Source organism: Pteronotus mesoamericanus, unplaced genomic scaffold (assembly GCF_021234165.1).
Source record: "Pteronotus mesoamericanus isolate MK-2021 breed Mesoamerican mustached bat unplaced genomic scaffold, CSHL_Meso_final contig_82, whole genome shotgun sequence".
In the NCBI taxonomy this organism is placed as follows: Eukaryota; Metazoa; Chordata; class Mammalia; order Chiroptera; family Mormoopidae; genus Pteronotus; species Pteronotus mesoamericanus.
In genome coordinates, this window is record NW_026555265.1 from 29824142 (window position 1) to 29841703 (window position 17562).

Genomic DNA, 17562 nt, shown 5'->3' on the forward strand with positions numbered 1-17562 from the left:
TGCACTGTGGCCAGCTAGAACACATTCGGATTATTATTCACATTATTAGCTCTCATTAGCCAGGTGCTTATAATAGCTCTTACAGCACAGGAGAAAAATAAAGCAAAAGGGCAATGTGATATATATTGTATTATATATGTTGAAGAAAAATGTAAAGGAGAAATTAGTTTTATAATGTTATGTTAATAGCAGTATCAGCCATGACATTAACCAGTGTAAGACAGTATGTAAATTTCAGCTGATTTTATTTATGTCTTTTCAAGCGTATTGTGGCAAATGTTGAAAGTGTTGTCCGCAAAGACTATTATTGTGTGAGGTTTAGGGTTAGCTAGATCAGACAGGTTATTAGGAGCTGAATGTTGGGAAATGAAAGAAGCTATAATGAGAATTGAAGCTGAAACAAGCAGAAAACTTCTAAGCAGATGAACTCAGCCCATAAATAGAAAGTGAATAAGGTTGTCAGTAGATATGGATTAGGGCAAACTATTTGATACTGAGGACAGGAAAACTGAGACTGACAGATGCCTATTCTTTATGTGGTACAAAAATGGTATTGTGGTGGCCAAAGAGAGGGAGTAAAGCTGGTCAAACCCTTCAGTGAAGAGAAAACTTAAAGCCAGAGAATCACTGTTTATCTAACTTTTTTTTTTTTTTTTGGCTTATAGTGGTTTAGAAAAGTCTTCCCTCCTTGGGGTCAGAGTTAGTAGTAGTTTTTACTTCCAGCTAGTAAGGACCACCAGATCTGGAAGGGATACATATTCAAAGAGATAATACTTTCTAGCTTTCTTTTTTTTTCCCACATTGGAGACATGTGCTAGCTACCTGGCATTGTAGTTGGAATTGTCAAAGAACTGTGAAGGGTCTGAGAGTTTACCTGAGCCTGCCACAGTTTCATGGATGCCGGTAGAAGACATGAAACTCCTGGGTGAGAGATAAAGGACTTTATTAGTCATGGCATAGCAAGCAGCATGAACTTCATGTTTATGGTGGTTCTCCTTGTCCCGCAAGTCTCAAAAAGGTGTTGTGAGTGGCTCAGGTGGATCCTGCACTCAAAGTAGGTTTTCATCACAGCTGAGAAACCCCAAGCTTGGGGAACCCTAATTTTTTATAGTAGTCTGAAAGCATATCTGCCTGACCTTTGCTCCAGAGGGAGATGACATCATGATTATACTGGACAGTAAACAGGTTCACTGGTGGAGGGAGACATCATCTCTATTTTTCAAGGTCATTTTCTATAATATATTTGAAAAAGATAAAGGCTGTCAGCCTCTTTTTGAAAACTGCAGGAATACAAAACACCCATGGAAAATTGTCTCTCAAAAGAAAGTGATTAGTATGAAAAGTCCTTGAGCTTTGAGTGTTCTTGGCTTTTTTATTCTGTGCTAATTTTTCCAGCTTTTAAATCAGAGTTGGAAAACTTATATGTAAAGGGGAAGATATTAAATATTTTAGGCTTTGTGAACCATGTAATTTCTGTCACAACTATTCAACTTGGCTTGTTATATCAGGAAGGCAGCCATAGGTAATACATAAATGAGTGAACCTGGATGTGTTTCAATAAGACTTTATAGGCACAGAAATTTGAATTTCATATGATTTTTACACATCACAAAATATTTTTTTAATTATTTAAAAATATAGCATCCATTTTTAGCTTGTAGGTTTTACAAAAACAATTCACAAGCCAGGTTTGGCTTGTATGTCATTGTTTGAAAACTTGTTTTATATTATAAATTTTTTAAATATAATACATTGTTCTACAGCAATCTTGCATTTAAATTAATGATTTTATATAGATTTATAGATATATAAGATCAATATATTATCGTAATAGTTCTAAAATGTTTTCATAAATTATTGCAATTTAATTTCAGAGTAAGCATGCAATATAAGCATTAATATCTCCATTTTATGGTGAGAAAAGTAATGATAGAAAAGATGACCTACCCAATGGCAGAGACAAAACTGATTATATTCTGTACTTTTTACTTAATAATGTTACATTTTCAACTTTGAGCATCATGTCACTATGTCTTTAATACCTATTTGTTGCCAGAAGGCTTACAGTTCATTTTACAAATAAAAATAATAATGCATACTCATTTCTGCTTTTCTCTATTACTATATCCTGGTGTCTAGCTATTTTAATCTTAATAGGTATTTTGATGAAAGCTAGATATAGGATGTGAAGAGTATGTGTTACAAATCTTGGTAAAGATTTGGCAGCTGAACAGTACAGTCATTCATATATTTTTTCACATTTTCAAAGATAATAGTTACTTTATTTGTAGATGTACCTGAAAATTAAACAATAAGGGCCTTTTTCCCCCCACCCCAATCATTTGTATTAATGCTTAACTAATACTTAGATTTACCTAGCAAGTTTTATTCACATTTTTAAACTGGAAATGTTGAGAACATTTTCTATAACAATGTACTTTTTGGATTGCTTCCCTATCAGGTGGTTGAAGATTATGCTGGAAGATGGCAGGTCCCTTTGCCACAGCTTCAAGTTCTTCAGACTGCACTTTGCTGTTTCACATCAGCCAGTGCATCGTTCCCGGATGAATGTGAGCACGTACAATATGTTTTGAGTAGCCTTGCTTTGTAAGTACTCTTTTAAAATATTATAAAAATATTACTTATCATGATGTATTTGAAATATTATTTATTATTTTCTTTGGGGAAGGCACCTTTCATAAAGTCTTCTCTCAAAACAAAATTTACATTTCTTCATTTAAGTATTTATGTTTAATTTTGAACATTTAATCACAATTTTACTTTTAGTTTCAGAGTTAAATGGAATTGTAATATAGATTCTCATGGTTACTACCAGCACTTCCTTTTTTTTTTTTAATTCCTCAGATTGTTTTGGCAACCTGTAATGATAAGTCCTAGATCATAGCAATTAAGGCCACCATAATTAGCAGAGGGACCTTAAAGGAAGCTCCTGGTTTTTAAAAATACTTGTAGAAGACTTTGCGTTAAAGATCCCAGACTAAGGAATTCTGGCTAAGATGCAGGCGTAGGTAAACATGCTTCGTCTTCTCGCACAACTGCAGAAAAAAATTACAACCAGATATCAAAACAAATAGCACCCAGAACTGTCATAAAATCAAGCTGAATGGAGATCAGATAACCAAGGATTTAAAGAAACCACATTCATCCAGACAGGTAGGAGGGGTGGAGACATAGAGATGGGAGGAGAGAGGGTGGAGAACAGTGTGGCATGTTGAGGTAGCAGAATGGGCAGGCAGTCACACTGTCTTGCGTGGTGAATAAAAATCAGGAGGAATCCCTCAGGAGCAAAGGATATCATCCCTGGCCAGACCATACAGCCAAGAGATCCAGCACCAGGAAGATAAATCCCTATAAATTCTGGCTGTAAAAACTAGTAGGGGTTGGGGTGGCAGAAGAAACTGCCAGAATTTCAGGAGACCCTGCTTAAAGGGCACACATGAGCTTAGAATTTAAGCAGACCCTCTGACTTTGGGATTCAACAGCAGGGCATCAGCTGGAAGGGCACCAGACGTATGCGGGGAGTAAATGAAGTGATTGGAAACAGGATGTATGCTGGGGAAACCTCCAGAAGCCAGGTAACAACATTGTCCCCTCTCTGAGCCCTACCCCCATACAGAGCAACAGAGCAGTGAACTGGGTGGCTTGCACTGGCAATTACTTAAGGCTCTGTCCACCCAATTTACAGGTGCCCTTTCTATGAAAGGCCATGATACTAAGATAGGGAGTCAAAGCAGCTCTACCTAATACACAGAAACAAATACAAGGAGGCTGCCAAATTGAGGAGACAAAGAAATATGGCCCAAATGAAAGAACAGAACCAAACCCTAGAAAAGGAAATAAATGAAATGAAGATAACCAACCTAAGAGATGCAGAGTTCAAAACATTGGTTATCAGGATGCTCAAAGAACTCATTGAGTATGCAACAGCATAAAAAAGACCCAGGCAGAAATGAAGGTTACACTAAGTGAAATAAAAATCAACAGAGAACCAACAATGGAGGGGATGATGCCGAGATTCAAATCAACAATTTGAAACATAAGGAAGAAATAAACATTCAGTCAGAATAGCAAGAAGAAAAAAGAAATTTAAAAAATGAGCGTAGTATAAGGAGCCTCTGGGATATTGAAAATGTATTCAACATCTGAATCATAGGAATACCAGAAGGAGAGAAGAGGAAGAGCAAGAAATTGAAAACTTATTTGAAAAAATAATGAAAGAAAACTTCCCTAACTTGGTGAAGGAAATAGACATGCAAGTCCAGGAACCACAGAGAGTCCCAAACAAGTTGGACCCAAAGAGGACCACACAAAGACACATCATAATTTAAATGCCAGAGGTTAAAGATAAAGAGAGAATCTTGAAAGCAGCAAGAGAAAAGCAGATAGTTACCTACAAAGGAGTTCCCACAAGACTGTCAGCTGATTTCCCTAAAGAAACTTTGCAGGCTAGAAGGGACTAGCAAGAAGTATTCCAAGTGATGAAAAGCAAGGACCTACAACCTACATTAGTAATCCTGCAAAGCTATCATTAGAATGGAAGGGCAGATAAAGTGCTTCCTAGGCAAGGTGAAGTTAAAGGAGTTCATCATCACCAGGCCATGATTATATGAAATATTAAAGGGACTTATTTAACAACAACCAAAAAAAAGATCAAAACTATGAACATTAAAATGGCAATAAATTCACAACCATCAACAACTGAATCTAAAAAACCAACTAAGCAAACAAGAACAGAGAAAGAACTATAGATATGGAGATCATTTGGAGGGTTATCAGATGGGAGGGGTTTGGGGAAGAAAGGGGAAAAAGATGCAGGGATTAAGAAGCATAATTGGTAGCTACAAACTAGACAGGGGGTGGTTAAGAACAGTATAGGACATGGAGAAGCCAAATACTTTTATGCATGACCCATGGACATGAACTAAGGTTGGGGAATGCTGGAGGGAATGGGGCTACTGTGAAGAGAGGGGTGAAAGGGGAAAAATTGGGACAACTATAAGAGCATAACCAATAAAATATATTTAAATAAAGTAAGGATCACAGACTGAGGACTTACCTTTTTCCATTTTACCCTCCTAGATCCTACTAAAATTATAGAAAAGAATTAAAAGATAGACATACAATGAAAAGAGTCATCAATGAATGAAAGGTTTCAACAATTTTCTAAGGGACAGAAAATAGATAAATGTCATCGAAACATGGCAGAGCAAGTCACAACTTAACTTCATTCCTGTGCATGTGTTTTTTTTTTTTTGTGCCCCAAATTGCACTCACATCACAGTGATGGGTTTTGATATCATTTATCAATGTTACAAAATAGAATAGAGAATGTAAATATGTCTTACAGGATAAGTCTTATTTTGTGAAACGCTTATTTTGTTTATTTTTATGTCCATTCATATGCCAAATAATGACTTTTGGTCAATGATGGACTGAATGTACAATGGTGGTCCCATAAAATTATAATGGAACTGAAAAATCCCTATTGCCTAGTGACATAGCCATCATAATGTCTTAGTGTAAAGGGTGCAAAATTCACCAAGGCTGTGGTTGAGCTGGCAAAACAACTTTCTGGGGTGTGGATGAGAATGATGTGGAGGAATTCTAAGAGGTGGTTCTTGAAGTGAGTAATGTGGATTTGTTGGAACTGGAATAGGACTGTATAGCTGAAGAAGAGGAAAGAGAAAAGGAAACTGCAAAAGAAGAAAATTGACAGTTCAAGGTTAGCAAAAACTTTTGAAGACCTCATCAGGATCCTTAAAAAGTTTAAAACCTGAACTCCAACACTGAAAGGTTTTCATGAGTAGAAAGGAATGTTCATTGTGCATTATCTGCATACAACACAATCTATGAAGAAAAAAAGAAACAAACCAAAAAAACTACCATGGACATATTTCTGAAGACAGTGAAATGTCAAGAGGGGACTTCTTCAGGTTGTTCATGAAGTTTTCCAGGAGAAGGTATTGTTATCATAGAATACAGTTGCGTGTGTGTTATTCTCCCTGAAGACCTTCCACTGGGATAAGATGTAGAGGTGAAAGATAAGATGTAGAGGTGAAAGAAAGGGTATTGATGACCCTGACCCTGCTTAGGCCTAGGCTAATATGTTTGTGTCTTAGTTTTTAACAAAAAAAGTATAAATAGTAAAAATTAAAAATAGAAAAAAACTTATAGAATAAAAATATAAAGAAAAAATATTTTTGTACAACTGCACGTTTTTTAAGTGAAGTATTATAAGAATTAAAAACTTAAAAAAATAAGAAGTTTATAAAGTAAAAACGTTATTAAAAAAACTAAGGTTAATTTATTATTTAAAAAAGGAACATTTTTTATAAATTTAGAGTAGCCTATGTGTAGTGTTTATAAAGTCTACAATAATGTACACTAACGCCCTAGGCCTTCAAGTTCACTCACTACACACCTACACACTCACACAACTCCCAGTTGTAGAGGCTTTCTTCATAGTAAGTGCCCTAAACAGGTATTCCATTACTTATTCTTTTTGCTGTTCATTTTCTATTTTTAGATATGTTTAGATACTCAAATAGTCACAGTTGCCTGCAGTATTCACTACAGTAATGTGCTGTACAGGCTTGTAGTGTAGAAGTAGAAACAGTTGGCTATATCCTATAACCTAGGCATGCAATAGGCTATACATACCATCTAGGTTTGTGTAAGTGCACCCTATGATGTCCACACAATGTCAAAATCACCTGTTGGTACAGTTCTGGGAATGTACTCCTGTTAAGCAACTCATGACATCTTTGTAAAACATATTTTTAAAACTGCTGGTAGCAATTAAAACAAAATGATCTTCTGCCTTATGAGATAAGAGGAAATCATCTGCCTTTCACTTCTATCCCCAGAATACTAGAGAGGTGTAGAATTTGAACATGTAAGGCATGAAATAGAGAGTAGGGAATGAGATATTTTGGGAGTATGCAGATTAAAGCATTACCTGCAGTTTTTCCATGCAGGCTAAGCACCAGGCCTTAGGGCAACGGGTCTGGTGGAAAACTGGTATTGCCTTTTTTTTTTTTTTTTTTTTTAAACTCTCTGGCAATTCTGTCTCTTTGGGACAGCTAGCTGGTAATTATCCTAAAGAAAAACCAGTCACCAAACCTGCAACCGTTCAGTTACTAGACATGCTTAAGAGACTTGCCATTAATTTGCTTATAGCTTTATTCATAAAATGAATGGATATTCAGGAATCACCAGACACATGAAGAATGCTTTAACATGAAAAAATCCAATGAAAACAATAAAATATTCTGAAAGAAACTTAATTTTGAAAACAATAAAAGAGAAATACAAAATCTATAATTAGTATTTTCAGAGAGAATTGAAAAGGTATGTGTAATGTTAAAACATCAACATACCATGTTGAAAGGAATAATGAGATACCAAAAATGAGTTTGTGGAAATGAAGAAAATGTGATGGTTAAAATTTAAAGTTCTGTAGAAAGATTAGAAGGTAAAGTTGAAGAAATAATGCAGAATGTAAATCAAAACCAAAGAGAAGGCATGTGTGAAAAAAGTTAAAAAAAGATAATGGTAGCTCCATGTAGGAGGTTCGTTATTTAAATAGTTGGAGTTCCAGAAAAGAACTTAGAATAAATACATTGGAGCAAAATTTTCAAAGACATAACCTGTAATAAGAGAATTTCCTAGAACTGAAAGTCATGAACTTCTGGACTGAAAGAAACCAAGTACTCAGCACAATGAATGTGAAAGATACTTGGCTAAACACATCACATTATAATTTCAAAATATCAAAAATGAAAAATGGTCCTGACCAGTATGACTCATTTGGTTGGGCATCATCCCCCAAAGTGAAAGGTCACCAATTCTATCCCCGGTCAGGGCACATGCCTGGGTTTCGGTTGGATCCCTGAGTGAGGCACATACAAGGAGCAACCAATTGATGTTTCTCTCTCACATCGATGTTTCTCTCCCTCTCTTTCTCCCTCCCTTCCTCTCTAAAAAAGTAAAAAAATAAAAATAAAATCTTGAACAAAATGAAAAACAGATTTGAACACCTGGAGAGGAAAAACTAGGTAATCTATAAAGGAACAAACATCAGATTGGTATTAGTTTTCATACAACCAGATGTGGATGGATTAATAATCAGTATCTCTATAAAGATTTGAGGAGAAATTATTTTCATTGTAGCATTTTATATTCATTCAAACTGTCAGTTAAGTGTGAAAGCAGAAAGAATATTTCCAGGCATATAAGGACCTAGAAGATTGACTTGTCTACATGCCATTTTGGGAAGTTTTTAGAGAATGTGCTGTAGATGAGGGCTTCATAAAAAGACTAGATGACAGTGAATCTAGAAAACAGTAGCATTTACTTAAGATAGAGGGAAATGAAGTCCCAGGATCACTGCCAAATAATAGGTCTTATGGATATGTCACCTCCAAGAGGGAAATATCCAGTAGAAATTGAGATATGGGACTAACTTTGAGAATTTGGAACTAATTAAGGTAGTGAAAAAGTAGACAAGGCAAAGGAATTAAAAAGGGAATTAGACACTCCAGGAAAATTAAGAATAATCTGAATTAGGAAATGACACAGTCATAGAAAACTACTTAAATGTGTACTAAATGTTATTGATGTAGTTTTCTTTCTTTTTGTGATTTCACCTGAAGCCATTTTTTCATTGCTTTTTTAGAGAGATAGAAACGGAGGGAGGAAGGGAGAGAAACATTGATGCGAGAGAGAACCATCAATTGGTTGCCTCCCGTGTGCTCTCAGACAGGGGATCATATGCACCTGGACTGGGGAATTTAACCTGAAACCTAGGTATGTGCCCTGACCGGGAATCAAACCTGCAATCCTTCAGTTACAGGACAATGCTCCAACCAACTCAGCCACACCAGCGTGGGCTTTATGTAGTTTTCTTAATGTAAATGATGTTTAGTGACTTAAAACTTTCTACAAAATAATTATAAAAGAGGGAAGTTATTAACTTTTTAATATAAGAATATGTAATGGAAGTTGTGAGTTGAAAGTGAAGCACCGTGCACTAATATCCTTCCTTTAACTTTTAGTTTACAAAATGGTGTACCAGTACTACGTGAAGCCATAAATAAATGTGCAAGCAAACTTATAAAGATATATCATAGATAAATAACTACAGAGAAGGTGGAATTTGTTGTGTGAGGAGTTAAATTCTCTTCTCCCAAAGCAGGAAGTCAAGAAGTAATATTTAAAATTGGCATATCAAGAAGCAAAGCTTATTATCAACAGCTATTAAAAATATTGAAAGTTGTTGATATTGGTGCATTGGACTAGTGAGAGAGGGTTGAAGCCTTTCTATACATGTAGCATTTCTAAATCTTGAAGATGTGTTAATTTCATATATACAAACTATATTTTTTGTTTTATTTATATATAATTTGAAAGAATGCATGTATGATTCTTTATAGGATCACTTGTATATATTTAAAAGGTGAGAGTTATACCATCAGAAGAGAAACCAGAGTGTGCTTGTATATATTTAAAATTGTAGGGGCAACTCAGTGAGGTGATGGACATGTTAACCCGCTTGATTGTGGTGAATATATCACCATCTTAGGTATATCAAAAATTAGGTTGTATACCTTAAATATTGGTCAGTTATGCCCCAATAAAGCTGAAAAAAATGGTGGCGAGAAGGAGTATTTAGGATATAACGTTACTTAGATTTGTAGGGACACTTAATAAAACTATATTGTTTCAAATTTAAATAAATATGGAAAATGTATTGGGACTTTTGGGTTATAATTGATAAATCTTAAGTTAGTTTAAACAACAACAATAACAAAAACAGTGGGGAGGAATTCATTAGATGACTAAATCATGGAAAAGCAAGGTCTAGAACTAGTTTCAATATTTTATTTTTTATTGTTGCTATTTTTAAAGATATATTTTATTGATTATGCTATTAGTTGTCCCAATTTATCCCCCTCCACCTGGTGCCCCCTTTCACTCTAGCAGTCACAGCCCTTAGTTCATGTCCATGGGTCATGCATGTAAGTTCTTTGGCTACTCCCATTTCCTTGACTGTTCTTAACATCCCCCTGTCTATTCACTTACCAGTTTGTACTTACAATCCCTGCATCTTTTCCCCCAATTTTCCCTTTCCCCCCAACTGATACTCTTCCAAATGATTTCCACATCTATGATTGTTTTGCTTGTTTGCTTAGTTTATTAGATTCTATTGTTTATAGTTGTGAATTTATTGCCATTTTAATGTTCACAATTTTGATCTTTAGATTTTTTTTTTCCTGGAGTTTTGTTCTCTTCTTTCATTCAGGCCATATTTCTTTTTCTCCTCAATTTGGCAGCCTCCCTGTGTTTGTTTCTGTGTACTAGGTAGACCTGCTTTGACTCCCTGCCTTAGTAGTGTGGCCTATTGTAGAAAAGTACTGGGGTAAGTTGGATGGGAAGGAGCTTTAGGTAATATCCAGGGAGAGAGGGGCAACCCATGTGAACCAGGTTGATGGAGTCTCAGATACGGTGTCACCGCTCTGTGGCTCTGTGGGGGTGGGGGGTGGCTCAGAAAGGGGACTCTGGCCGCTGCCTGGCCTCTGCCTGCCTCTGCAGTTTTGTCTGGGAGGAAGTTGTCCTCCGGCACTCCCTCTGATACCAGACACTGGCGACCTTCTAGCTGTTGCCCTGCTGCTGGAGCCCAGAGGAAGTGAGTCTGCATAAGTCGTAAGTTCGTTGCAGGCCCTTTAGTAGAAGACTCCTGAGAATTATGGAGTTTCTTCTGCTGCACCAATCCCCACTGGTTTTCACAACCAGAAGTTGTGGGGACTTACCTTCCTGGCACTGGAACCCTGGGTTGGGTGGTCTGAGATCTCTCACTCCTGAGGTACCCCTCCCAATTTTTATCCACTACCCACGGGTGTGGAACTGCCTGTTCCATGTCTCCACCCCTTCACCCCTCCACCCCTCCTACCCTCCTTCCCCTCTGGATGAATGTGACTTCTTTGATTCCCTGGTTGTCATACTTTATACAGCTTGATTTTCTAACAATTCTTGGTGATAGTTGTTTTGTAGTTTAGTTGTAATTTTTTTCTGTGGTTGTGTAAGGAGGTGAGCCGTGTTTACCTATGCCTCCATCTAGTTTCATGATTTTCTGAATCCAGAGAATAAAATATCATTTAGAACTCTTTTCTCCCTTTCTATCCTTAGGGGCTTCATTCTCTCAGGGCTGCTGACATTTTTACAATTAAATTTAGCTTACCTCACACCTCTCATCCCCCAAATATTTGGGGAACTTAGTCCCAGCAGAGGTTAAGTGTGCCCACTTCTTAGACTAATCACTGTGTTGAGGAGAGTGTGGTGAAATGTTTGTTTCAGTCTAATGACAAGCCCACACTTGGGGAAACAAGGATAATATATTAGCAGCCATTGGCAACCCTATCAGAACTGTAGAAATGATGGAGGGATACACACTTCCCTCAAGTTAGTGAGATAGTGTAAAAAAGAGCTAGGTAGCCTACAAGGACTATTTTTATATGTTTATTTTGAAAGCTATCAAAAGAGTTGCAGTTATTCTCTAGTGATTTTGGAGGAAAATAAATATTAATAGAAATGTTATTTTTAAGCAAGAAGTATTCTTGTTTCAGTGCTCACGTGGCTTTTCCACCTTTTTCTATATAATCTTGGCAAACTTTAGTGATATAATGTGAAAATGCTTTTAAGGCTTCCAAAAATACATTTAAAAATATTTAAGTCATTTGTTGACCTCTGTTTCATTCTTTTTTAGATGTTTTTTTACTACTGCCTGTGGGAAAAAAATGTATTAAGCAGAAACAACTCTTATCTAAGATGACAGTCCTAGAAAAAATAAATTATGTATCTTACTGGTTTGTCAAATAGTAATGTTTCTTATAAAGAAAAATTTCTGTATTATTTAAATTTATTTTAATAGAAAAGTTCATTGTATTTTTATTACCAGAAGAAAAATGTGGAAATAGCAACATAGTAGTATTAAAAAAGTAAGTGTATAACTGTAGTTTATTTGAGTAAGTAAATAAGCCAGAAAATTCTTCCAAAAAATATTACACAATTATTCATTCATTCATTCTGGAAATCTCTGTGCTTGGTTTTAGGGATAAAATAGAAAAGATAGTTTAGTCCTTGCTCTGAAAGACTTTATGGAGCTAAAACATATCGACGGGTCACATTATTATGTAATTGTGATCATGAAAGAAGTACAGGGTACAATGAGAGTATAAGAGGGGACCTGACTTGGACTGGGAAGTTATAGAAAATTTGCTGGGTGAGCTAAACACTCTGAGCTAACACTGGAGTGAACTCTGAAGGAGTGAGAGCAATAAATTAGATGAAGGAGCAAGAGAGCCACCCAGGGATGGTAGAAAGAATGTACAGAGTACCTGGACAGGATGTCAGGATATTAATAGATTTCATTATAATTCATATCTGTTTGTAGAATTTTTGTTTATGATATATATCAGGTTTTAAAAAACTTTTTTTAATCACTTGACATACTAAAAATTCATTGGAAGGAAAAGGGTTAACTTAATATCTATAACTGTATATAAGTATATTATAATATACAGGTATAAAATATATGTTACTATATTCTCTGATAGAAAAAGTAAAATTGTCTCTATTCGCAGATGACATTATATATAGAAATCCTAAAGACTCCACTAGAAAACTGTTAGAACTAATAAACTAGTTCAGTTAAGTTTCAGGGTACAAAATCAATGTATAAAAGTTCTTTGCATTTCTATACACTAATAACTGTGAGAGGAATTAAGAAAACAATCGTATTCATAATTTCATCAAAAAATAAAATACCTAGGAATAAATTTCACAAAGAAGATGGAAGATCTATACACTGAAAACTATAAGACACTGATAAAAAAAATTGAAGACACAAATTAGAAAAAAATAACATGTTCAAAAATTTGAAGAATTAATACTGTTAGAATGTTCATGCTACCCAAAACAAACTACAGATTTATTGCAATCTCTATCAAAAATCCAACAGCATTTTTTAACAGAATTATAACAAATAATTCCTAACATATGTATGGAACCACAAAAGATCCTGAATAACCAAGGTAATATTGAGAAAGAAGAACAAAGCTAGAGGCATCACTTTTCCTGATTTCAAACTGTATTACAAAGCTAACAAAAACAGTATGATGTTGGCACATAGATCAGACAGATGTGTAAATCAATGGAACAGAATAGAGAGCCCAGAAATAAACCCATGCATACGTGGTCAATTAGAATACAACAAAGGAGCCAAGAATATGCAGTGGGGAAGAGACAGTTTCTTCAGTAAGTGGTGTTGGAAAAACTGGATAGCCACATTTAAAATCATAGAACTGAACCACTGTTACACCATACACAGAAGACACCTCAAGATGGATTAAGACAGTAAGCTCTTCAACATTAGTCTTGGAGATGAGTTTTTGTTTTCATACCAAAGGCAAAGGCAACAAAAGCAAAAAACAAGTTGGACTACAAACTAAAAAACTTGCCCTACAAAGGAAATCATTAGTCAAAATCAAAACCAAATCAAAACAACAATGAGGTATCACCTCACACCTCTTAGAATGGCTTTTTTCAAAAAGATAATGAATAAGAGTTGGCAAGGATGTAAAGAAAAGGGAACATCTATGCACTGTTGGTAATTGTGTAAAATGGTGCTGCCACTGTGGAAAACAGTATGGATATTCTACAAAGAATTAAAAAAAGAACTACCATATCATCCAGCAGTTCCATTCCTGGATATTTATCCAAAGGAAATGAAAACACTTTAACTCTAAAAGATAGCTGTACCTCTGTTCATTGCAGCATTATTTACAATAGGCAAGACATGGAAGCTGCCCATGTGTCCAGTGGTGGATGAATGGATAAAGAAAATGGATACACACATATATATAATGGAATATTATCACTCATTAAAAAGGAGATCTTAACATTTATGACACCACAGATGGACTTTGACGGCATTATGCTAAGTAAAATCAGACAGACAACATGATCTTATGAAACCAAATATGAAAATATGAAATCAAACAAAACAAAACTCAGATATAGACAACAGGCTGATAGTTGCTGTAGTCAGGGTTGGAGGGAGGACAAAATTGGTGAAGGTGGTTAAAAAGTACAACTTACCAGTTATAAAATAAACAGGTCATTGGGATTTCATGTACACCATGGTAACTCTTGTTAAAAATACTGTGTTGTATATTTGAAAGTTGTTAAAGGGAGTAGATCTTGATGATTCTTATCACAAGAAGAAAAAGTTGTGACTGTGTGGTGGTGATGGATATTAACTAGATTTGTTGTGAAGATAATTTTCCAGTATATGCAAATATCAAATCATTATATTGTGCATCTGAATCTAATAAAATGTTACAATGTTACAAGTCAATTATAGCTTAATAGAAAATAAAATCCCACAGTATCAAGGCACCATGACAAACTTTCATAATTTTTAATATTTAATAAAAATAAGCATGTGACATATTGGCTGTAGCCTATTGGTTATAGTTTTCTTAAGCTATGATGTTCTGAAGAAGTTTTCTGTTCTAATTTTGAAACATAGGGAGACAAAAAATAATTTCCTAGTGGTCTTGTAGGAAATGCTCATCAATAAATTTATTTTTGTTTCCTTTTTCATTTCCTTTTTGATTAACATATAGATTATTTCATTTGATTAACATATATAGATTATTTCAATCAAGATCTAGTTAGGGAAATGTAAGTCATGCTAGATAATCAGTAGAGGAATTTTAATTCATAGAACCTCTTTCAAAATTTTTAGATTGAAAGAATAGACAAGAACAGGATGGTGAATCAGACTTAGCACTCTAATAAGTTGCTGTTAGCCCTAGAAATATAAAGACAAAGGAAAGAGGAGGCCATTGGTAGAGCCTAGAGACTGGAGATGGTTGATGAGAGGAAGAAGCACTGATTTGTGTAAAAGGAGACCTCAGAAGAGATATTATAATTACTACTAAAGAGGACCCTTTAACCACAGATTCAAAAAATCCAGAGAACAACAAGCAGGATAATTTGTAACACACACAGCCATCTAGATCACCTGCATGATTAACATTCAAACTCCGAAAATCAGTGAGAAAATCTTGAAGGCTACTAGAGTAAAAAGATAATACCTAATTTAGAAGACTAAAGATAAGAAATACAGCAGACACCTTAGGAACTCTGCAAGCCAGAGCATAACAAATTGACATCTTTAAAGTGCTGAAAGAAAAAAAGTTAAGTATCAATTTGAGACGGAGAAATAAGCATGTTTGCAGGAAAGAGAAAACTGAAAGAATTCATTCCCAGAAGACCTGAACTGCAACCAAAAAAAAAAAAAGTACCACAAACATTATGCCAGGCAGAAAATCTACCCAGAGAAATGAAGAAAACTAAAAATGGTAAAAGCTGAATCATAAATATAAAATGGAATGTTTCTAATTTTTAATCACTGAAACATAACTGTCCAAAGCTGAGGTTGACAAACATTTTTTTTCAAGAGCCAGATATTTTTGACTTGTGGACCGTAGAGTGTCTTTTGTAACTGTACAGCTGTTCTTGTAGCACTAAAGCAACCATAGACGATACATAACGAATGCATGTGGCAGTGTTCTAGTAAAACTTAAAAAAATTGGCAGCCAGTCTACAGATCATATTGTCTAAATGCCAAGACTAAAGCAAAAATTGTAGTGAAGTACTGTTGGCTTATATTATATTTTAAACTAAAATAATGAAAATAAATAGCACAAAGATTACTGTATCATACCTAAAGCAGATAATATTTGAAGTTAGGCTGGGATTTATTAAGGACATACATCGTCAGTCCTAGAATAACTGAAAACATTGAAAATAGGTGTGCATATAAAGTTAAAGTGAAGCTGAAAAGGAGTCATTAAAAATACTCAATCCAAAAAAGGTAGAAGAATAGGTCAAACGGAACAATGATCAGATAAAACAAATAGAAAACAATTAGAATACTAGATTTTTAACTTGAGCATATCAAATATTACATTACATGTAAATGGTCTAAGCCTGTTAAAAAAGACATTGGTTGGATAGAAAAGTAAGATCTAACTAACAGATACAAATCCATATCCCATGCTCATTTTTAAACAGATAAATACTCTGCTTTTTTTTATTTAATAGTATAGGCGTGGACAAAAATACGTTTACACTTGTGACATTCTTCTGAGTTAAAGCTATTGTAATATTCATAACCTGCATGCCTTTCCATGTGAACAACTATAAACCTGCTTTTGCTCATCCCTGTATATCTTGATGATTACTCCATATTGATATAGATATAGTCCAAACTTCTTTTTACAACTCATAGTATTTTATTTTGTAGATGTACCATAGTTTATTCAATATGTCTTGTAATGATAGGTATTTGGATTGTTTCCATTCTTTTTCTTTTTAAAAAAATACATTTTGTTGATTATGCTAATACAGTTGTCCCAATTTTTCTCCCTTTGCCCCCCTCCACCTAGTATCCCCTATTGCCTCCAGCAATCCCTCACCCCCTTAGTTCATGTCCATGGATCATGCATAAAAGTTCTTTGGATACTGCATTTCCCATACTGTTCTAAACATCCCTCACTCTATTCTTTATCTACCAATTTGTACTTCTTAATCCCTGCATCTTTTTCCCCCCATTCTCCTCCTTCCCCCTCCCAACTGATAACCCTCCAAATGATCTCTATATCTATAGTTCTTTCTCTGTTCTTGTTTGCTTAGTTGGTTTTTTAGATTCAGTTGTTGATGGTTGTGAATTTATTGCCATTTTAATGTTCATAGTTTTGATCTTTTTTTTGGTTGTTGTTAAATAAGTCCCTTTAATATTTCATATAATCATGGCCTGGTGATGATGAACTCCTTTAACTTCACCTTGCCTAGGAAGCACTTTATCTGCCCTTCCATTCTAATGATAGCTTTGCAGGATTACTAATGTAGGTTGTAGGTCCTTGCTTTTCATCACTTGGAATACTTCTTGCTAGTCCCTTCTAGCCTGCAAAGTTTCTTTAGGGAAATCAGCTGACAGTCTTGTGGGAACTCCTTTGTAGGTAACTATCTGCTTTTCTCTTGCTGCTTTCAAGATTCTCTCTTTATCTTTAACCTCTGGCATTTAAATTATGATGTGTCTTTGTGTGGTCCTCTTTGGGTCCAACTTGTTTGGGACTCTCTGTGGTTCCTGGACTTGCATGTCTATTTCCTTCACCAAGTTAGGGAAGTTTTCTTTCATTATTTTTTCAAATAAATTTTCAATTCTTGCTCTTCTCCTTCTGGCACTCCTATAATTCGAATGTTGGTATGTTTGATGTTGTCCCAAAGGCTCCTTAGCCTATCCTCCTTTTTTTTTTTTCTTTTTTCTTCTTGCTGTTCTGATTGAATGTTTATTTCTTCCTTGTTCCAAATCATTGATTTGATTCTCGACTTCATAGATTTCACTGTTAATGTTTTGTAAATTTTTCTTTATATCACTTAGTTTAACCTTCATTTCTTCCTGGGTCTTTT

The 17562-nt window shown here is 35.0% G+C and overlaps 1 protein-coding gene across 1 annotated transcript in view; it reads left to right on the top strand.

The window, feature by feature from the left end:
• The window catches only part of ZNF654 (zinc finger protein 654), an 83191-nt gene that overhangs the window by 24102 nt on the left and 41527 nt on the right, over positions 1 to 17562 (top strand). Inside the window, exon 2 of the mRNA XM_054585239.1 lies at positions 2462 to 2607. Within this exon, the coding sequence (XP_054441214.1) occupies positions 2462 to 2607 (146 nt within the window). The remainder of the gene's footprint in view (positions 1 to 2461; positions 2608 to 17562) is intronic.